The 22,792-nt window shown below is 39.5% G+C and overlaps 1 protein-coding gene across 3 annotated transcripts in view; it reads left to right on the top strand.

Moving 5' to 3' along the window:
- The window catches only part of MAP3K3 (mitogen-activated protein kinase kinase kinase 3), a 61,450-nt gene that overhangs the window by 8,425 nt on the left and 30,233 nt on the right, over positions 1 to 22,792 (top strand). For all 3 annotated transcript variants that reach the window (XM_081343735.1, XM_081343736.1, XM_081343737.1), the window contains exons 2-9: positions 12,568 to 12,689; positions 13,293 to 13,382; positions 14,458 to 14,498; positions 16,330 to 16,429; positions 18,290 to 18,403; positions 19,328 to 19,448; positions 20,746 to 20,879; positions 22,509 to 22,582. In XM_081343735.1, coding sequence (XP_081199861.1) covers positions 12,568 to 12,689; positions 13,293 to 13,382; positions 14,458 to 14,498; positions 16,330 to 16,429; positions 18,290 to 18,403; positions 19,328 to 19,448; positions 20,746 to 20,879; positions 22,509 to 22,582 — 796 coding nt within the window. The remainder of the gene's footprint in view (positions 1 to 12,567; positions 12,690 to 13,292; positions 13,383 to 14,457; positions 14,499 to 16,329; positions 16,430 to 18,289; positions 18,404 to 19,327; positions 19,449 to 20,745; positions 20,880 to 22,508; positions 22,583 to 22,792) is intronic.

The raw sequence follows: 22,792 nt of genomic DNA, 5'->3' as shown, positions 1-22,792 counted from the left end.
ATGCTAAGTTTTGTTTGATCCTATATAAGTTAGAGAGTGATGGATTTTAGAATTTATAGTTGTTAGTATATGGTTGTTTATGATTGCCTTTTTATATATATATACCTTGTATTTAGCTCTGGGAAGTCCGGGGGGGGGAGGGGGGTTAGGGGGAGGTGGGGGGGGAGGAGGGAGGGGGGGAGGGGGGGGAAGGGGGGAGGTAGGGAGGGGAGGTAGGGAGGGGGAAGGGGGTTTTTTAAAGGAAAACTGTATTTTTAAAACTTTTCAATAAAAAAAAAAAAAAAAAAAAACAATCAAATAGTATGTGAGCCAGGTCTTCTATCTCTATCACTCTGCAAATGCAGATAAGCCCATCATATGTTATACAATGGAACCTCCCATATCTGACCATTGTATCAAGCTGTTTGAATCTTGCTCGAGATGTTTTGGCAATTGTAACTTTAAATAGCTGTTTGAAAAATATGTTTATATTTACTCAGCTATTTCAAGTTACCAGCCTTACTAAGAGTGGCTATATCATTTTGTGCTTCTATGTCTAAGATTCTTTGTGCAACTCTTATTTTTCTTCTTCATCTGTTGCACAAGAGACAGGATGGTCACAGCTTCTTACAAAATTTGTCAGTTTGGTAAACCAAGAGGTTTGTAATTCTAATTTTATCTGTTATAATAAACATAACTTAGAAAGTCTATCAATCTCCATTTCATTGATTTTGTACCAGTAGTTATATGCTCTGATTTTAGACATGCATGAATTGTATACACTCCCAATTCAGCTCTAACTGCTACAGAATATGTCCTTCGATCTACACCTAAAATGCATCTCAGGTACTGGGACTGTGTTTGTTCCAGGGCTTTTTTTCTCATAGAACGCTCAGAACGGAGTTCCGGCACCTTTTTTGGATGGAACCTTGTAGGGTAGGCAAGGCGGGTTGTATGACATGTGTGAGTTCCGGCACCTTTTTCTTTTACAAAAAAAGCACTGGTTTATTCTAATACTGTAGTGGAATGTAGACCCCAAACTTCTGCTTCATATAAGAGCGTAGGGGTTACCTTGGCTTTATATACTTTAATTAATGGGGCTAGGGTAACTCATACAGAGTTTATTTATGAATCTTTGATGAAGGATTTGTCAAAGGTCTTTAAAAGTCAGATTGTAATATTGTCTGCTACAACATTTTTTTCCTCATAGTAATTGATATACGGTAATTGCCCTGTGCATTCCCACAGAGAGGGCCTCCTCAGGGTGCCACCGGTCAGAGAATGTCGGCTGGTGGCCCCCAGGGGGAAGGCCTTCTCTGTGGGTGCCCCGGCTTTATGGAATCAGCTGCCGGTCGAGCTCCGGATGGCACCTGACCTCCGCTCCTTCCGGCGCGGTCTGAAGACCTACCTATTTGAGCAAGCTGGCCTGGCCTGATGGGGGATGTGCTGGGGTTTTTATTGGGGATTTTTATTATTCTACTGTTTTTAACTCGGGCTCTTATTTAATTCTTTTTTAATTTTTGTATTCTGTATTTTTTATGTGCCCTGTTCACCGCTCTGAGTCCTTCGGGAGAAGGGCGGTATACAAATATAATAAATGAAATGAAATGAAATATAATCAAAGGGAAATTTAATAATTTAGAATTTCTTTTATACAAACTATGCTTACTTTCCTGCAGCAAAACTTTTCTTTTGTGTTGTGATCTTTCTGTTTTTAGTCATGTTTTCTGTGAGAGAGACTATCTTGTCTAAAATGATTCTGCCCATTTTATTAGACTAGAGAGAATAAAGTTCTTAAGATTCTGCTACATGTGAAGTGCAGAGTACATGGGATAAAAAGCAGATCTTCTCAGTTGAGGTTCCTAAACTAGAATATATTACTCCTGGAGAGTTTCCCTGCTTCTTACTTTCAGCTGTTTCAGATTCTTTAATCACTGATCAGAGAGACATTTGACTGGTCACTACATAAATACTGTAAATAAATAAGATAAGCTTTATTGTCATTTTTTTACTATGGGCACAACAGCATACATCAAAAATGAAATTTAGTTGTCCATTCTCAAAGTGAAACAGACATGACACATACTTAAACATACTATATACAACATATGTATAAACCCACACCCCTACATATACATAACAAATAAATATTAATCGCTGTCCATCTTGAATATATAATGGAAGGAGGAAGCCTGAGAGTTCACAAGGTTAATGCTGTATGGAATGAAACTATGGCTGAATCTGGATGTTCTGCTACGGATACCACGAAGCCTCCTCCCAGAAGGTAACAAGGAAAACAGGTCGTGAAGAGAATGTGTAGCGTGCCAGATAATCTTATGGAAATATAAACAATATACTTGCAAAGGACACTAAAATTAATTGGCCTGTAGTATTTTTAAGTATTCAGTTCCTTTCAAACATGCTATGCATGTTCCTTAATTGCTGATGTTAGCTGCTAATGGATGCAGCTAACACATTCAGCTATTCACTTGTTCAGTACCGTCATAAGTTGGATATTCACTGAAGGGGTGGTTGTTAAGCAAGGTAAAAAGGTAACCTGTGGATTTTACTCCGCTAGTCGTTGTCAACTCTAGGGGGTGGTGCTCATCTTCATTTCAAGGCCATTGAGCCAGTGCTGTCAGAAGACATTTTCACGGTCATGTGGCCATGAAGTCACGGAGCTCTGTTACCTTCCAATCAAAGTGGTAGCTATTTTATCTACTCACATTTGCATGCTTTCAAACTGCTAGGTTGGCAGGAGCTGGGGCAAGGACGGGAGCTCACCCGGTCACGTGGCATTCCTGTCTTTAACCTGAGCTACTGGCTTTCCAGCCAACAAGCCCAGTCACTGTCTTAACCGTTGAGCCACTGCGCCACCCCTGTTAAGCAAGGACCATCTGTAATTTAAGGCTTACTCTTCAATCCTAAACATAGTTATATAGAAGTACTTTCTTGAAATTTGCATAGGATTACTTCTGAACTGATATATATTTGCAGCTATGTATCTTTCGATTTGGCCTTTCACTATACCTATACATATTCTGCTGATAAATGTGCACTTTATATTCATAGTTGTAGAAAATATAAATATAAGAATGTGATTGTATGCCAAGCTTTCAATCAAAATGTTAGCAGAGAAGCTCTGGCATACTTGTGTGTATTCAGTGACTTTGTATTTCAGTTGAAACCTCATTGCTGATTTAGATGCTATCTCTTCCTAAACCACAGGTCTGCAACCCGCGGCTCCGGAGCCGCATGCGGCTCTTTCAGCCGTCTCCTGCGGCTCCCAGTCCTCTGCCATGTGCAGTCCAAAAAAAAAAAAGTGGGACTAAAAAAGTTCAACCAATCAATTCAAATATGCATATTTGAATTGTGCATATCTCGCCTTGGGTCCACTCTTCAGTCAAACCCTGTTCTGCGCATGCGCGCATATACGCGCATGTGCACACATTTTTTGTGGCTCCCGGTTTTTCCTTTTGTGAGGGAACCGGTTCCGAGTGGCTCTTTCACTGTTTCAGCTTGCTGACCGCTGTCCTAAACTAAACCTGGTTGATACTTGGAAACTATTTAACCAAAGATGCTTTCGCTATTGTTAGTAAAAAAGCAGGTTTTTCCCTTTTACTCCAAAAGTACTTATCTGTTTTTGGATATGTCTTATTTCCCCATTTTTAATCATTACTTTTTTGATAATTTTGGCTGAGGGAGTGTGGATGATCTGAAATCACCCAGTGAGCTTCCTTGGCCAAGGTAGACTTCAGCCTATGTCCTCCTGCCTTTACTCCAACATGTGAACCACTACCAATGATTCTCAATTAAGGAATATCAACATTTGCTCTTTTTTTCCCTTAAGAATTTTGAAGAAAATATAGTGTTAGAGTGATTTGGCCATGCAGCAGCATCTGACCACCTATGAGTTCTATATACGGTAACTTATAGCAGTTTTTGTTTAACTGCCTATATTATTGTTTTTATCAGTTTTTATTTTCACAGTAGTAGGTCTGTATAAAAGAGGATATGTTCACTATTTGATATTTAGGATTTTTTTCTTTATTAATTAAATGCAAAAAGCAAAGAAAAATACATCATAAAAATAAAAAAGTAAGCTAAAAACAAACAACACATAGACCTTATATTTACTTCCATATGTACATGTATAAAATTGTACAATAAATATATCAATAAATGAAATCAATAATTACAGTCATCTGTAACTAATCTGCATTAAATATATCTCTGCTTTTGGATTCAGCACACAAAACTGTTGAATTACAGTATTTGTCTCCAACTCTCAAATAATCCTTACATTCTGGAGCAGAATACAGCTCTGGATGACAATGAAACAGCAACTTCTTATGATATTTTATTATTTATTTTTATAAATATCTTACCTGTACAACTTGATTTTCCTCTTGTTTTATTTAATAAACATATTTTCTATGAGAAATATTCCATTTGATTCCTACCTTTAATGATTATATATTGAACTGGGATTTAGAAACAAAATTGACAATTATTAGAGTACTTTGCATGAGGAATTGAATCATCTGATTGAATTCCTGGCTTTATTAGTCTCTCTTTAATACAGGGGTCTTCAAACTTGGCCCTTTTATGACTTGTGGACTTCAGCTCTTAGAATTCCTCAACCAGTGTGCCTGGCTGAGGAATTCTGGGAGTTGAAGTCCACAAGTCATAAAAGGGCCAAGTTTGAAGACCCCTGATTTAATCTGTATAAATAAATATTGGATTCTGTAAAAACAGCTTTTGAAACTTTCACCAAAATTATATAAAAAGTTAGCAGCTTTTATAGTAACTCAAAATATTGTCACTAAGATCTGTTTATGAACAGCCAAAGAATGCAAAATTGCCTAGGAGAACAAATTAAGATTAGAAATGACAACCAGTGCAGACAGAGTTTATAGCTTGTATTGACAAGATAGAAACAAATTTTACTGTTTTTCTTTTAAACCATTCCATTCTATTTAAAATGAAATATTTTCTTGATGTTTTTCAAGTATAGCCACTGTAAGTTGTCCAAGATGGAAGAAGGATACGTTATCAGTATATCTTCTTGCATTTAGGCAGAGCATAATGTTTTGAATACCACTAATTGACAGATGTGAATAGTCAGATTTAGATTGATGGTTTGCACTTGGGTAAGATAAGGTTAAGCAGCATTCAACCATGGTCAAACTTCATCTTCTTGTGTCCAGGTAGGAATATCAGACTAATTCCCCATTTGACTTTTCTCCTGACTCTGCCCCTGTCTTTACATTACCTCCTTTTAAAACAGCCCCCCCCCCCGCTTCTTCCTCTTGTCCGAGTTCTCATAGGAATTTGGGAGGGATGGAAATGAAGCCAGTTCAAAGAAATCCACCCCCTTATCTGAAGTATCTGTTGGAGCAGGTGCTCCTGTCTAGAAAATATCTAGATGATTAGCATGTTCCTCTCCCCTCTCTCTCAGGAAGTGAAGGCCGGAAGCGGATGGTTGGACTGCATCAATTGCCATATCTCCGTCCAGTGGGTCCCACACTGTCTGGTTAACTCCTTCACATAGATTCCTTGGGCGGTTCCGGTGCATGGAAAGGAACTGGGAGTTTGGAAGGCCGTTGCTTTTCTGGGAAATGCTGATGGAATTGCCACACCAAGTCAGGGACATGCACACATCTGGCATTTCTCCAGGAACGTTTGAATTCAGGGAAGGGAAAACCTTGATATCCGCTGCTATTTTAGGTCATGAAAAATCTCTTGATGTTTTGGGCAGCATCTTGAATACACACACACCCATGCCCCACTGTCTGGTTATCATGGCAAAGTAGCAAAACCTCCTCTGTAAAAAATGCAGGGAGGCACCACTATTCTGTGAACTTCAAAACCCTTCCTTTCACTGAAAATATTGGAATATAAGGGGATATAGTATTAGTGGGACTCCCTAAGTTATACATCTGGCTCATGAAAACTGGTCACAAGATTGCTGTTAGCAAATAAATCCTGGGGCATTAGTGCTGCCCCCAATACCTCAATAGCTGCTTCTGCAGGAACTTGCTTAAAGTTATAGGGTTGTAAACCCCTAGCAGTAACCAGGCCTGGGGTGTTCATTACTACTCAGGTTTATGTGACACTGCATCCGGCATCAATTTCTTCTAGTCTGATACATATGTAATGAAAAAGTCAAAGCAAGAGAAAAACTGACTCTATCTTTCTTGCCTCAGGTATAGTGGCTTAGTCTATTGTAGCATTTCCAGATTCTTGTGGTCGGTATTGACCAATACACCCCTTCCAAGATATGTATCTATTGGTCAAAGCTGTTTTAACAGTTCTTTATTAAAAATGCCATATTCTTTATGGGGAAGTGAATGCTCTAGAATAAAATGCACAAGGCAAGAGATGGTCGTCCCCCCAGGCCTCCTGTAAGAGTACTGCTCCTATAGCCATATTGCAAACATCAGTCTGGACATTAAATTGCTTGGATGGGTTGGGGTATTTGAAGAAGGGGCTATTGTAGCTGTTTTAACTCTTCAAATGTCACCTGCTCTGTACTTGTCCAAGCAAATTGAAATTGCTTTTTTTAAAAGAGGTTTAAATTTACACTGTGCAAAGGTAGGAATAAACTTTCTGTCAAAGTTCTCAAAGCCTAAAAAACTCTGAAAGTCCTTTGCATTTTAGTCCCAGTACCAGATGTTATATGTTAAATGTTTGTTAAGCATTCAGAATACACTTGCTTAGTCCCAGACACGGGAAAAATCTTATTTCCTGTTTCAGCCTAGCCCAAGGCCATCGTACAGGCAGTAGCCACAGCAGTGGCAGCTCATATTTGTGTAAATTTTTTGGCTTGCTAACAAAGAATAAAGGGAGACCGATATGATCATTTCAAACCTCAGAAGGGTATGGCTGACTGATGAGAACGAATAAGTTTGAAATGATCATATCGGTCTCCCTTTATTCTTTGTTAGCAAGCCAAAAAATTTACATACATACATACATACATACATACATACATACATACATATATAACCCTGTAAAAAGCCTAATTAAAAAACGTAGTCAGTCCAGGCCCGCTTGTTGGAACAACCAGGTCTTCAGGTCACGGCGGAAGGACCGAAGGTCAGGGGCCGTCCGCAGCTCCAGGCGCAGTTCATTCCAGAGGGTCGGCGCGCTCACAGAGAAGGCTCTTCCCCTGGGGGTCGCCAGCCGGCATTGCCTGGCCGACGGCACCCTGAGGAGGCCGACTCTGTGGGAGCGAACTGGGCGATGGGAGGTTGACAATGGCAGCAGGTGGTCTCGCAAGTACCTCGGGCCTAAGCCATGTAGGGCTTTAAAGGTTATTACCAGCACCTTGAACCGCACTCTGAGGGTAACCGGAAGCCAATGCAGCTCGCGCAGGAGTGGTGTAACATGGGAGTACCGGACGCATTTTGCACCAGTTGAAGCCTCTGGGTGCTCTTCAAGGACAGCCCCATGTAAAGAGCATTGCAGTAATCCAGGCGAGAAGTGACGAGGGCATGGGTAACCATGCATAGGGCATCTCGGTCCAAAAAGGGGCGCAACTGGCGCACTAGGCGAACCTGTGCGAAGGCCTCCCTGGTCACAGCCGTTAAATGATCTTCCAAATTAAGCCGTGAATCCAGGAGGACACGTAAGTTGTGAGCCCTTTCTGAGGGGGTCAGTACCTCCCCCCCATCAGAAGAGATGGAACTTGTTGGACAATACGAGATGCCGGTTTCCACAGCCACTCAGTCTTGGAGGGGTTAAGCCTGAGTCTGTTCCTTCCCATCCAGACCCGCACCACCTCCAGGCACCGGGACATCACGTCAAGGGCATCACTGGGTTGGCTCGGGGTGGAGATGAACAACTGGGTATCGTCCGCATATTGGTGATACCTCACCCCAAAGTCACAGATGATCTCACCCAGCGGCTTCATATAGATGTTAAACAGGAGGGGGGAGAGAACCGACCCCTGAGGCACCCCACAACTGAGGGGCCTCGGGGTAGATCTCTGTCCCCCTGCCAATACAAACTGCGAACGGCCTGAGAGGTAGGAGGAGAACCACCGTAAAACAGTGCCTCCCACTCCCAACCCCTCCAGCTGTCGCAGCAGGATACCATGGTTGATGGTATCAAAAGCCGTTGAGAGGTCAAGTAGGACCAGGACAGAGGAACAGCCCCTCTCCTGGGCCTGCCAGAGATCATCCACCAGTGTGACCAATGCCGTTTCCGTGCTGTAGCCGGGTCTGTTGTTGTTATTATTTTATTTATTTATTTATTTTATTTTATTTGTATACCGCCCTTCTCCCTAAGGACTCAGGGCGGTGAACAGGGCAATAAATACTAAAATACAGAAATACAAAAATTGAGAAGAGATTAAACCATAATGCCCAATAAAACAAATAAATTTACATAAAAACATGATAAAATCCCAAAACCCATCAGACCAGGCCGGCTTGTTCAAACAAATAGGTCTTTACATCACGTCGGAAGGAGCGAAGGTCGGGGGCCATCCGGACTCAACTGGTAAACGGTTCCACAGATCCGGCGCACCCACAGAGAACACCCTCCCCCTGGGGGTCACCAGTCGGCACTCTCTGACCGGTGGCACCCTGAGGAGGCCCTCTCTGTGGGAGCGCACTGGACAGAGGGAAGTTGATGCCGGCAGCAGGTGCTCCCTAAGGTACTCTGGACCCATGCCATGTAGGGCTTTAAAGGTCATTACCAGCACCTTGAATCTCACCCGGAAGGCAAGTGGAAGCCAATGCAGCTCACGGAGCAGAGGTGTAACATGGGAGTATCAGGAGACCCCCAACACGACTCTCGCGGCTGCATTCTGCACCAGTTGGAGCCTCCAAGTGGTCCTCAAGGGCAGCCCCATGTAGAGAGCATTGCAGTAGTCTAACCGAGAGGTCACGAGCGCATGAGTGACTGCACGCAAGGCATCCCGGTCTAGATAGGGCCTCAACTGGCGCACCAGGCGAACCTGGGCGAAGCCCCCCCTAGTCACAGTTACTATATGATCTTCTAAAGAAAGCTGTGAGTCTAGGAGGACTCCCAAGTTGTGGGCCCTATCTATAACTCACCCCCCATAGTAAGAGATGGGATAATCTGAGTTTCCCGAGATGCCGGCACGCACAGCCACTCAGTCTTGTCAGGGTTGAGCCGAAGCCTGTTCCTCCCCATCCAGACTCGAACCGCCTCCAGGCAATGGGACATCACGTTGAGGGCATCACTGGGGTGGTTTGGGGTCGAAATAAAAAGCTGGGTATCATCAGCATACTGATGATACCCAACTCCAAAACCACGAATGATCTCACCCAGAGGCTTCATGTAGATGTTGAACAGGAGAGGCGAGAGGACCGACCCCTGAGGAACTCCGCAAACGAGAGGCCTCAAGGTCGACCTCTGTCCCCCTGCCAACACCGACTGCGAACGTCCCAGGAGGTAGGAGGAGAACCACTGAAGAACCGTGCCTCCCACTCCCAATCCCCTGAGACGCCGTAGCAGGATACCATGGTCGATGGTATCAAAAGCCGCTGAGAGGTCTAATAGGACTAGGACAGAGGAACATCCCCTGTCCCAAGCCCTCCAGAGATCATTCACCAGAGCGACCAATGCCGTCTCCGTGCTGTACCCGGGCCTGAAACCCGATTGGTACGGGTCTAGATAATCAGCTTCATCCAGGACCAAAGGGAGCTGATGCGCCACCACGCTCTCAACAACCTTTGCAAGAAAGCGAAGGTTGGAGACCGGACGAAAGTTGTTTAATACAGCTGGGTCCAAGGCAGGCTTCTTGAGGAGAGGTCTCACCACCGCCTCCTTCAAGGCGGCGGGGAAACTACCCTCACTCAAAGATGCAGGTATCACCGCCTGGAGCCAGCCTCGTGTCCCTTCCCGAGCTGCATAAACCAGCCAGGAAGGGCACAGGTCTAATAAACACGTGGTGGAGCTCAGCCTCCCCATAATCCTGTCCACTTCCTCCAGAGTCACAGGATCGAACTCCTCCCAGATAACATCAACAAGACCACCCATGTCCTGATCGTCAGACTCTGCCCAGTCGGAGTCCAAACCGGTCCGAATCCGAGCGATTTTGTCCAACAGATGTTGGCTAAACTCCTCAGTACGACCCTGCAAGGGATCCTCTCTCACCTCCTGGTTAAGGAGGGAGCGGGTCACCCTAAACAGGGCGACTGGGCGATTATCTGCAGACGCGATGAGGGTAGCGAAGTAATTAGACCTCGCCATGCTCATCGCCACGAGATAAGACCTAGTAAAGGATCTTAGTCGCGATCGGTCGGATTCAGACCGGCTGGATCTCCAACAGCTCTCTAGGCCCCGTCTCCGACGCTTCATCTCCCAGAGCTCCGCAGAAAACCATGGAGCCTACTGGGATCTGCACCAGGTCAGGGGCCGCAAGGGTACAACTCGGTCAAGTGCCTCCATGGCTGCCTTTTCCCAGGCTTCCACTAAGACATCCGCCGAGCTGTGAGCAGAGGAGGCAGGTGGGGACCCCAGCGCTGCCTGGAACCTCTCAGGGTCCATTAAGCGCCTGGGGCGGAACCATCTAGTTGGTTCAACAAGCCCACGGCGGGGAGTGGCAAAACGGAAGACCAGCCGCAGGAGATGATGATCGGTCCATGACAGGGGCAAAACAATTGGAAAACCCCCACCAAGATCTTCTAACCACCGTCCAGATAGAAAAATTTTGCAAGGTTATATTTAAAGTAAATAACAATATTATTATATTATCATTGTATAAATGACTATCCACTTTTAAAAAAGAAAACTAACCTATTATATAAAGTAGCTACTTAGTGAGAGAAGAAAAAATACAAATAATATCAAGGAAAGAAAAAGGTGGGGAGACCAAAATCTTCAGCAAATCTAAAAAAAACTCACAAAATACAAAAACTAAACTACACATAACTCTGAGAAAAAAAATCTGTACTTAAATTATATCTCTATACAGTATCTACATATCTACATCTATAAAATTAAAGAAAAACCACTTTTCAGACTATTAAAATTACATTGTTTTATTAATTGCAATATAATGATTTAATAATTTAATGAGTAAGCAGTGAATTAAACCCAGGCTATATAGAAATATATTTATTCTCTTTTCATTTTTGATTCTCCTTCAGTAAAAAGTTAATTTCAAGACTGAAAGTTGACAAATTTTGTTAATCCAATTATTACTAATATTCCATGAATACATGGTAATATTTTTCCTTCAATACTCCCAAGTTATGAACTTTTTCACAGATTGTAATGTTCCAATTTTTTGATGTAATATTAATATAAGAAAATATTTGTTTTGGGTCTTTGCTTCTATGCCGGAGTACCTTAGGGAACACCTGCTGCCGGCGTCAACTTCCCTTCGCCCTGTGCGTTCCCACAGAGAGGGACACCTCAGGGTGCCACCGGTCAGAGAATGTAGACTGGTGGCCCCCAGGGGGAGATCTTTCTCTGTGGGCGCTCCGGAGCTATGGAACCAGTTACCGGTTGAGCTCCGGACGGCGCCGGATCTTCGCTCCTTTCGCCGCGATCTGAAAACATACCTGTTCGAACAAGCCGGCCTGGCCTGAGGGTGGGATTGCTGGGGTTTTTATTATCATTTTATTGGGGGTTTTATTAATGTATTTATTGTTTTTTATGGGCATGTATTTAATAACTTTTTAATTTTTGTAACTTTATGTTTTACTCTTGCCCTGTACACCGCCCTGAGTCCTTCGGGAGAAGGGCGGTATAGAAATATTAATAAACTAAACTAAACTATACCCAAACTAGATAAATATTTTTGAGAAAGGACAGTTCTTTATAGTGCTGAAGAGGAAGCAATATGAGTAGTCCTTGAATTATAACTGTAATGGAATCTGTGCATTGATTGCAATCATAAGTTGTAATGGTCATAAAATGGGTCAGTCACATGATCAATCTGAGGTTATGATATGTTTGCACCTGTTGTTAAGTGGACATGGTCATTAAGCAAATGCCGTGGTCATTAGATGGATGCCATGGTTTGCTATAGAACAGTTTTGTCAAACTGGAGGTACGTGCTAGTTTTTCAGTAAAACTGTTGTAAAACATGGTCACATGACATGGGATGCTGCAAATGGCTGTAAATGCAGCTGTGATTGTGAGTACCCAAAGTGCAATTACATGATTGAGGGGGAGCAGTGAGCATTGGAACCTCTGGTCCAGATTCTAAGTCCCCTTTACAGATAGGTTGTAACTTCAAATGGTTGCTAAGCGACCAGTCATACATTGAGGACTACCTGTGTAATTTAGTGATGACTAAACACAATGCAAGCAAGAAGGGAGAAAAATTAAAAATGGTCCTAATCAATCTGGGGAGAGATTAGTACACTGTAAATTTATTGGACATGCAAATATTAGAAATATCCTAAGAGAGGGTTTTTGTTAATATAATATGATAAAAATATTTATTATTCTTTATGTTACTTGCCAACTGTTTGGGGGAGATTGTTATATTGTCAGAATATAAATAATTGAAATAAATAATATAGAAAACAGTGGGGAGGAGGAAACTTTCCTTTCCCAAAATTGGCCAGTCATTGGAAATCCTTGTTTTTATTTCAGATGAACAAGAGGCTTTGAATTCCATCATGAAGGACTTGGTTGCCCTCCAAATGAGCCGGTGTCCCAGATTGTCTGGTTTTGATAGCATGAAGAACAAAGATTCTCCACATTCCAATAGACAGGTAATACCTTCCTGATAAATAGAACCTTGTTTATCATACATATGTTGGGCTAATAGAAACATTGCTCAGGAATTAATTCCTCCAGTCATATTACCTTTCTGCAGCTATACTCAGTAACATATTTTACTCTCCTCCAATGCCTTGAAGAACCCAAAGGTTCTATCATACCTATTTTCAATTTGGAGGAAATAGAATGTGTTATCAAAGGTAATTCAAGGAGGATGGATAATACTACTATCATGTACTATGGTCAAGTCATAGCTGTGCCATTTCTGTTCTGATGGCCTGATCTTCTTTTCAAAATTCTCCAATAAATTCTATATTGAGGGCTGTATAAATCTCAAGAAATTAGGAATGTTGTCATGGGAAAATATTCCAGATATAAACCATTCCATTCTGCCCATAAATACCTCCACAGACATGCATATACCTTCCATACTTCTCTCTCCATGCTCAGATACTTCCTACCATGTACCTTTAAGACTGTTTCACAAACATACTCTTTCCATTTTACACACTCATCCGTACACTTCTCATTCACATATCATACAACTTTGAATTTTTCTCTTCTAAATAAATAATTGAGTTTTTTACCTCTTTAAGAAAAAACACAGTGCCAGCAACCCAGGTCTCCTAAGCAACCTTATGATAAGAAAACAAAGTAGTCTTGGAGTAGAGGAAAAAAAGCCACAGGTAAAACAAATTGTTTTCTCTTTAGTGTTCACTGTTAAATATTTTTTTTAAAATCATCTAAAAAGCTAATTCAATAGTTTATTGTTCAGCCAGTAGTATACCTTTTACAGTAGTGCAAATAGCATTAATTTGAAAGAATAAAATGAAAAGCAGCATTTTTCTGGATTTCTCGAAATAGAAAAGCATACCTGAGTTTCAGATCTTGTGTTATATCCAGGAGTTATGTGATACTCTGAAAGAAAATTTGGGACTCTTGTCTTGATAGAAGTAATTGTTACACGTAGCATGCAGGGTTTTATTCATTCAGTTTATGTGGCTGCCCATCTCATTGCAGGAATTCTGGGCAGCTAACATAATATTATATAACATCAAACATTAATTGTTTTTATTGGGATCTGTGCTGGGTGACCATAATGACTTTAAATGATAAAATATCCTCTTAGATGCTTTTATTTATTTATTTATTTATTATTTATTTATTTATTATTTAGATTTATATACCGCCCTTTCCCGAAGGACTCAGGGCGGTTTACAGGATATTTAAAAGAAAATCAATACAAAAGTTAAAACAAATTAAAAAAGATTAAATGAAACCCTGAGAGAAAATAAAAACCCCAGTTAAAATTAAAAATTCTCAGCCTGGGCCAGAGAGCTCGAAGAGCCAGGTCTTCAGGTCCCGGCGGAATGAACGGAGATCGGGGGCAGTCCTAAGCTCCGCGGGCAGCTGGTTCCAAAGGGCAGGCACGCCCACTGAGAAGGCCCTACCCCTGGGTGTTACCCGCCGGCAATCTTTAATCGGCGGCACCCTGAGAAGACCCTCCCTGTGGGAGCGCACTGGACGAAGGGAGCTTGATGCTGGCAGCAGGTGTTCCCTCAGATATCCCGGACCCTCGCCATTTAGGGCTTTATAGGTCATCACCAGCACCTTGTATCTCACCCGAAGGGCAACTGGAAGCCAATGCAGCTCACGGAGTAGAGGTGTTACATGGGAGTATCGGGAGACCCCCATCATTATGCACTGAATAAATATTATGAAAGTATTTAATAGGTAATATGAATAATTTTATTTTGGCAGAGTGACATCAGGATAAAGTTTGAACATAATGGAGAAAGACGGTAAGATTTTGATTTTTGTTCTTTCTTTTTATATACCTCACTGCAATTCAGATATACAGTCAGGTTTGTATATTGATAGTCTTTGGGCGTTTGGCCTCTGTACACCACCACACTGTATTTGAAATGAAACCCTGAAGATATGAGTGAAGGGAAGACTTCTAGCTTTAATTTATGGGGTTTGACAAAAGTGTGGCATTACCATTTAGAAATTACAGCTATTTTAATACACCCACTCCCATTTTTGGTGGCTTATAAACAACAAACTAACGTAACTACAAATACAAGAATTGTTTTTTTATTGTTGGATGAAAATGCTTTGCGGTCAGTGCCCGAATTTCTGGAACCCATATACAGGACAAATGCTGAGTTTCCTCCTTTGAGATGCTTTGCCACACCTGTACTGCAGTTGCCTTTAGCTGTTGTTTGTTTGTGGATCTTTCTGTCTTCAGTCATGCCTTAGTAAGTGAACCTTCTGTTGCACCGAGATCAAGTGACTTGACTGGGCCAGTGAAGAATATCCCTTTTTTTTAATCTAGAGAAACTCTTGGGTTGCTTTTGCTATATATTTTGTGTCATTATCCATTGGCGTCCTATCAGTTTTCAGCAATTGGTTGAATCTAAGCAGAAAATACAGCCTTGTATACTTCAGATTTCATCCTCCTGTTTTTATCAGCACTCAAGTCACCAATAAACATCATTGACCTGGTTTCACTGGCAAGCAATACATGACCATATCATAACACTGTCTCCACCGTGTTTGTCAGATGATGTGGTATGCTTTGGATCATGAGCTGTTCCTTTTCTTCTCCAGACTTTTCCCATCATTCTTCATTTCATTAGTCCAAAGAATCTTATTCCAGAATTGGGCAGGCTTTTTTAGGTGGCTTACTCTCATGAAGCTGTCATTTGATTGTAGACTTTGACAATGATATGCCTGCCCCCTCCAAAGTGTCCTGGACTTAGCTAGACATTGTGAAAAAGTTTTTCAGAATTCTGCAGTCATCCATTTCAGTGGTCTTCCAGGCCTTTTGGTGCTGCTGAGCCTGTCAGTTAATTCCTTCTTTTTAAGAATGGCAAATTGTTGTTTTAAGCAATATTTTTGCTATCTCTCTTATTTTGTTTATTTTGTTAATTTTTTTTTCAGCCTAATGATAGCCTCTTTCACTTGCATAGACATCTCTTTGGACCTCACGTTGAGTGTTCCAGTGAACAGCTACCAAATGTAACAGTCGGAACTAAACCTTTAGTTCTTTGATTTGCCATGGACTAATGAGGGAACAGGTGACACCTGGTAATGAAACTGCTTGATAGCCATTTGTCCTATCATTTATGAGACACCGGGCGGGCAGGTATATGTGTTAAAATGGCTGTAATTTCTCAATGGTTAACAGCTGCACTTTTGTCAAACCTCTTGAATTAAAGCTGAAAGTCTTCACTTCGCTCACATCTTGAGTGTTTCGTTTCAAATTCAGTGTGTGGATTACAGAGACCCCAAACGCCAAAAAAAAACCCCTATCATTGCCCCAATATAAGTTAATCTGACTCTTTTGCAGTTATCTTGTTTAAGCTGAATTTGATCTGTAATGAAACTTTTGTTTTTTCTTTTACTATTAAAGATTGAAAATTACATAAATAACAGAATCCAAGATGGAGGGGCTGCCTGTAAAAATGAAGGAGAGAGAATTTATGAATATTAGCAAAGAACATTATTATATTAACAATTTAGAAGAAAAGAGGAAAAAAGTTTGATACACTGTCCAAATCATTTTGTTACATGAACTATCTAGAGCCCACTTTGCTGCCATAATCAGTATTTTGGTGTCCCATCCAGAATCATCCCCTTTGCCCGGCCTGTCCGCTATGAAGACGTTCAGCAGAAAGTGAAAACAGCTTTTGGGCAGCCGCTGGATCTCTACTACATGAATAATGAGGTAGTAACTTATCAGCAAAGATAAAGTGAAAACAATAAGCTCTGCAAGCCACTCTCAGAAATAAATGCTTTTGTTTCAGGTGTAATCACAATAAAAGTATCTTCGGTACCTGTAAATACCTGCTCAGAAAATATAAGATTGCGACACCCCACACACCCTCCGAATAGTACTTGTGACTCGAAAATGATTTATACAGCTCAAGTTTTCTGAAAAATTGTATTGACTTTAACAAAGTCTGAAATAATTGCAGTTCCTGGTTTTCAAACAGTTAACTAATTATATTTAAAGTATCTGTCAAAAACGAGATACTTTATTTCATTTAAGGGAATTTTACCAAAGAGAATAATTAATTTTCAAATAAATGGAACAATTGAGAGGATCAATACATTAATGATCCTTTCAGGAAGTAGGAGAGATTCACATTAAATTATAACCTAAAAGAAATTTTTTACAAAATGATGTATCGCTGGTATTTAACACCAGATAAGTTATCTAGAATGTATAAAGGTATTTCAAATGAATGTTGGAAATGTAAATGTAAAGAAGGGACTTGTTATCATTTACGGTGGACATGTGATAAGACAAAGAAATATTGGAGTAGGATTCATATATTAATGTAGAAAATTCTTAAGCTGAACATAAAGATTAAATCAGAAACTTTCCTTCTGGGTTTATTGGAAAGAGAACTGGAAAAAAAATTGGAAGTCTGATTTTATATATGGTGAAAGTAGCAAGATTGCTCTATACAAAAGTGGAAGGATGCCTCGATTCCTACCATGGACGAATGGTTACAAAAACTGATGGAATTAGCTGAGATGGCCAAATTGACTGTGCTGATAAAAGAAAAGAACATAAGTACTTTTGTTTCTACTTGGAAACCACTTCTGGACTTTGTGCTTGAAAAAAAATATATTATAATTTGGGTTTTACTGATTAGACCCAGGGATGTCAAACTCGCAACAAGTGTGCATGGTTTTGGCATGATGTATCCAGCCCATGGGCCGGCAGTTTGACACCCCTGGATTAGACTGATTTGCTGATACAGAAATGGCTAGTGCATACTACTGTAGAAATGTAAAAAATTGAGATTTGATTTGAATGTCTGATTTTACAGCAACAAAGAGAATTGGAAGTCAACGCCTTTTGTTTTTCCCCCCTCCCTTCACACCTTTTTTGTTTCCCTTTCTCTACTCTTGTCCCCTACTATTTGCTTTTGTATTTTCATATTTTATGTTATAAACAAATAAAACTAAATAAAAACTAAGTAGGTAAAACTAAGTAATCAATTTGCAGTTGCTTTCTATATTGAGTGTCCTCCAAACGTGTTGGGAATTCATCTGCTTTTTACATTTAATAAAATTATGAAACAGATTCCCTTCTAGCATGTAGTTCAGATAATGCAGAAAGTGTCAAGTTGAAGAGGTCTGCTTTACTTATTGAAAAAAAAGTATCATTGGAAAATAATAAAAATAACCAGCTTAAAAATTTGAAATTGCTAAACTGATTTTTAGTATTAAAATTAAATTCATCTCTTTCCCACACTCTTCTTAAAATAAATTGAGAGGAATAGAAGGTTTTCTGGAGATCGGTTAGGAAAATGCATGTAGAAATAACTTTAAGTTATAAAGGTGATAATAGAATTGTTTCCTTCATGCAAAATAAATGCAGCTCAAAGTATACCTGAAGGAATAGCATTGCCCTTTTATATATGTTTTCCTTACATAAATTCTGGTTATACCAAATCCATTTGCATAAAGCAATATAAGAGTCAGTGTGGCCTTGCTGTACCATTGTTGCTATGCAGAATTTAAAATGGAATGAACCTTTATGAACTCTATTGTCTCTATTTATTATTTGCAGTTATCTATTCCTTTGAAAAGTCAAGATGACCTTGATAAGGCAATAGATTTGTTAGACCGAAGCGCAAATGTGAAAAGCCTTAGAATATTACTGCTGTCTCAGGATAAAAATCATGTGAGTAAAAGCAATGTAATCTATTTCAGTTTCATATTTTCTACCTCAAATATTGCATTGATTGATTGATTTTCAGTCTCCCACATTTTCAGGTTGTGCTGTGATCTTTAGTTCATATCGATACATATATTTAAAGCCTTATTAAGTTTTGAATCTCTTAACAATTTAACTATTGATTCTACATTGTAGAATGCATTAGTTTGATTTCATTCACATTTTTGTTTGCTGATAACATTAATTTTAGGATTTATGAGAGTTATAATCCCCAATATCTCGAAGATAGATTAATTCCTTCTGTCATAGTAGAATTAACTTGGTAATATAAAAGCTAAAAAAAATTAAAATTTGGCATATGATTACATATCTTTCACTGTTTAAAAAGTAATTTTCTGCTTGAAAAATGCCATTTTTACTTATAAGGGCTATAGGCAATTTGCCAATTGCTTCTACTAGTGCCTACCAAATTCAGATAATATTTAGACTGTAAAGTACTGAGAATTCTATTTCAGAAAATCTTTGAACCTCAGTTTGAATTTATCTATATGCCATTATATTTGATAAATTAAAAGATATAAACTTGCGTATATGAGGGATATATTGGTAACAATATATCCCTCATTAATTTTAATATTACAGTGAGGAATCTTTAGTAACTCAGATCTAGATTTCCATAGCGCTCCAACTATAGTTCCTATCCAGTATTTATCTAGCTCAAGATTAATATTCTGAATTTACCATGATATTGTATACTTCAATCCCTTGGCACAAATAGAAATAACAATTTTGATTTTACTTTTAGTCATAGATCAATAATGCCATCCTGCTTATTTGTTTCCATTCTTGCCACTGTTTTAAAACTAAAACATTCGAACCTTCAAACCTTAAATTGTTTAAATCTTAGCATTCTCGCTTTGTTTTTAACAGATCAGTCTCCCATCCCATTCTGGGATGATAAAGCAAGTCAGAATCAAAACTTCCCAATCTACAGGAGATGTAAATACTGCCTACCAGCCACTTGAAACCCGAAGCAGACACCTGTCCATCAGTGAGTGTATTAGTCTGTCACTGTATTAATGACCATAAATAATATTGAGCTCTGCCAACATTTTTATTTTTGGCTTGTTATCCTCATGTATCTGACTCCTGGACAATTCTGTGCATATTAATGTTATATATATGCCATCTTTCCTTCTTCATATCTCTACTATTAATAGTTATGTGAACTAAAAATTATGGCTTTGCAGCTATTTCCACCTATTTCAATTCTGAATCACATCCATAAAAATTCAAAAAATAAGAGAACTCCCTTCCTTGCCTTCTGTTTCCTTTCCAGTTGCTTTTCTGTTTGTAACTTCCTGCCTTCTAGCGCCGGCTGTATGAATTTAATTTAATTTCATATAAGATCATATTTCATCAATAATAAATGTACAAAAATATAAAGCAATTAAATCATTAATTATAAAGCCCTTTGAAGAGCATTCAGTTAGAGCATTTGTACAGGTGCTTTGGAGATACCTGGGGTGAAGACTTGCCCTCTTATTTGGGAACAATTTCAACCTATTGAACCTGAGGAAATGGATAGGTCTCATGTCTATGAACTTGGCCATTGCGTTTTAGATTTATACTCTTCCTTGCTGACTAAGACTGCCTTGGGTGACATGTGGATAGGTAGTTGATGATGAATTCATTCTTGAAGAGGGGGGATGTTCTTAAAGATTTTTCTTGTAATTTTTATTTGCATATTTCTTCTTTTTCCATTTGCAAAGTTGCATCACTCTGCATTGTCAGAATGCTTGCTTAAATTATCATCAGGTGAATCACACATACAGAATCTTTGTCAGAGCATGCACACTTTTATTGTGCTGAGGTAACCCAGAGTAAATACAGTAAACAGTGGTTTGTATTAAATGGTGGTTTATATTACACTATCAACAAATATATACTAGGAGCTAAATACATACACGTGGTGATACAGCGAACTCCAACATACAGCAGTTACAGCAGGAAACAGACGAGAAAACACAGCAGCAAAAGCCTTCTCTTTTATACTCAGGCTCTTAAAGGGATACACACACCTGCTGAGTCATTCCTATTATTGCATCATCCATCTTACATTGCATTACATCATTACATAAGCTGTTTAGCTATTAAATTATTATCCTGACAATCTTTCAAATGTCTCTTATGTAAGATCCATTGTTCAGGCCATATTCCTAATGTTGGTCTAAATGCCACTGACCTTCTATCCACTAGCAGTGGTGCTTGTATTTTGTTTGTATCACTTTCTTTTCAGATGTCCTTTATCTTGTGCAGCCATTTAATAAGCATAATTAAATCTTCAGGCTCTCAGAATACAGGTCGAAGTTCACCCCCACCAGGATATGTTCCAGAGAGACAGCAGCGAATTGCTCGCCAGGGCTCTTATACCAGCATAAACAGTGAAGGAGAATTTATACCAGAGACCAATGAACAAAGCGTAAGTTGAAAGTTCAAAGAATTGATCAGTATAAAAATATTTATACAATATAAAAAGTGAGATAAAAATATGTTTAAAAAATAAAGCCTGTAATGTCCATTGATTTCCTCAACTGAGGTTTTTGTATGCTGTATAGCAAAAAATTGTCTTACATTCAAACAGATCAAATCGAATCAGTAATCTTTCTTCCTCCATACTATATTACCACTTACGTCAATTGGCAACAGCTCTCTCAATATCAGTTGAGTTTTTCTTACTTTCCATCAAGGATGTTCCTCTATTTGGTAGTGTGTTGGGAATCATTCACTCCAAAAAGTGGATTGAATTTGGACTAAACTTAGATTGGATTTGGTTACTTAAATGCAATTAAGGTAACTGTCCTGGATATTTACTATTTCCCCATTCTGTTACAGTCACAATTATAATTCAGCATCAACTTTGGAAAGTGTTTGGAAACTACAGTCAAATCTTTAGGAAGCCTTGGGCTTCGGAGCAAACACTGTCTTATGTGATGATGCCAGATCTCAAACATGGGACCTTCTGCATGTCTTACTAGTGAGCTACAGCCCATGCCCAAATGTTTTCATATGTATATATGTGTGTATGTGTAAACCTGCATTTTATAGAATTAACTTTTTTGAACATTATGTTTTAATGTTAGCTTCAGGAATTGATTCTTTGCTTTCTCATAGAAATGTTGACATGCTGGGGACCATTTGTATATTGCAAGTGCGGGGGGGCGGCATTGGATATATACAGCTAGGAAATTCATATATTGTTACGAAGGTCCTGCCAAGCTCCAGTTTTTTCCATTTTCCCTTTAAGCCAACTGATCAGTATTATCAGTTAGAGGTAAGAGTCAATATAGTTTTCACAATGACCTGTAATGGGGGAAAAATCACACTGTATTTGATAGCAAAATTCAGGACTACCTTCATCCCTCTGGACATGCCAAAAATTGTTGGGTTTCCATATTAAGATTTAGTTATCTGCTTTTTTGTTTCTATATGTCTCCCTGTGATTCTGGTCAGTATGGTTGGAAGGGATGGACTGCATTGCTATCAGGAAGAAGGAAATCTCTAGGTTTCTGAGGTCCACTGTCATTTAGAACCTAACAATATTACATGGCGTTGTTAGGAGAGAACTTTCTTCCCATTGCTAGGAGATATATTACTTCAGATTTGTTGAGAGAGAAGGTAAACCACAAGTCTCCTTCCCATCAATTCAGTACTTCTGTGCAAGATGTTAGGAGGGAAGAAGAAACCTACTCCTATTCCTCTTCCTTTCTCTTAGCACCATTGATTGGAAAAATGTGTATACATAGAAGAAGAAATGAATGGGAGAGTGGACATGCATAAGTGTGCCCTCCCAAATGAAAAAACATTTGACCTGAGTATGAAAATGGTTGCTACTTACAGGCTATAGTTTTTCTTATGGTGATATTTCCATTAATATAATAGATGGAAATGCTATCAATTGAGCACGTGCCTGATTCTACAAAAAGTCCCACGTAGTTAATCTTTGTCAATTTTAATGAAATTAACATAAAATCTCTGAACTCAGTTTTGTACTGTGTCCTTTCAGCTGTAGGCTAAATTTAACTTAACTTTATATAATCTTCTGTTCTAGATGTTGGATCCCTTAAGCAGTGCTGAAAATTCCCTATCTGGTAGTTGTCAGTCCTTGAGCCAGTCAGGAGAAAGGTATTGACAGCAAGAACTATTGATAGGAACTCTGTAGTAGTTTCAACTTTCCTCCATTACTTTAACTACTAAAATATTAATATGTAACTATTTTGCCTATATAGTTAGGCTGAACATATAGAGGGGGAAATAAGATAGAACATAATAAACAAAACGTATCATAGGCAGACTTTTGAATTCTTGTGTTTATTTTCTTACACAATAACACAA

Source organism: Vipera berus, assembly GCF_964194415.1.
Source record: "Vipera berus genome assembly, chromosome: Z".
Classification (NCBI taxonomy): domain Eukaryota; kingdom Metazoa; phylum Chordata; class Lepidosauria; order Squamata; family Viperidae; genus Vipera; species Vipera berus.
This window is presented reverse-complemented; position numbering and strand designations above follow the sequence as displayed.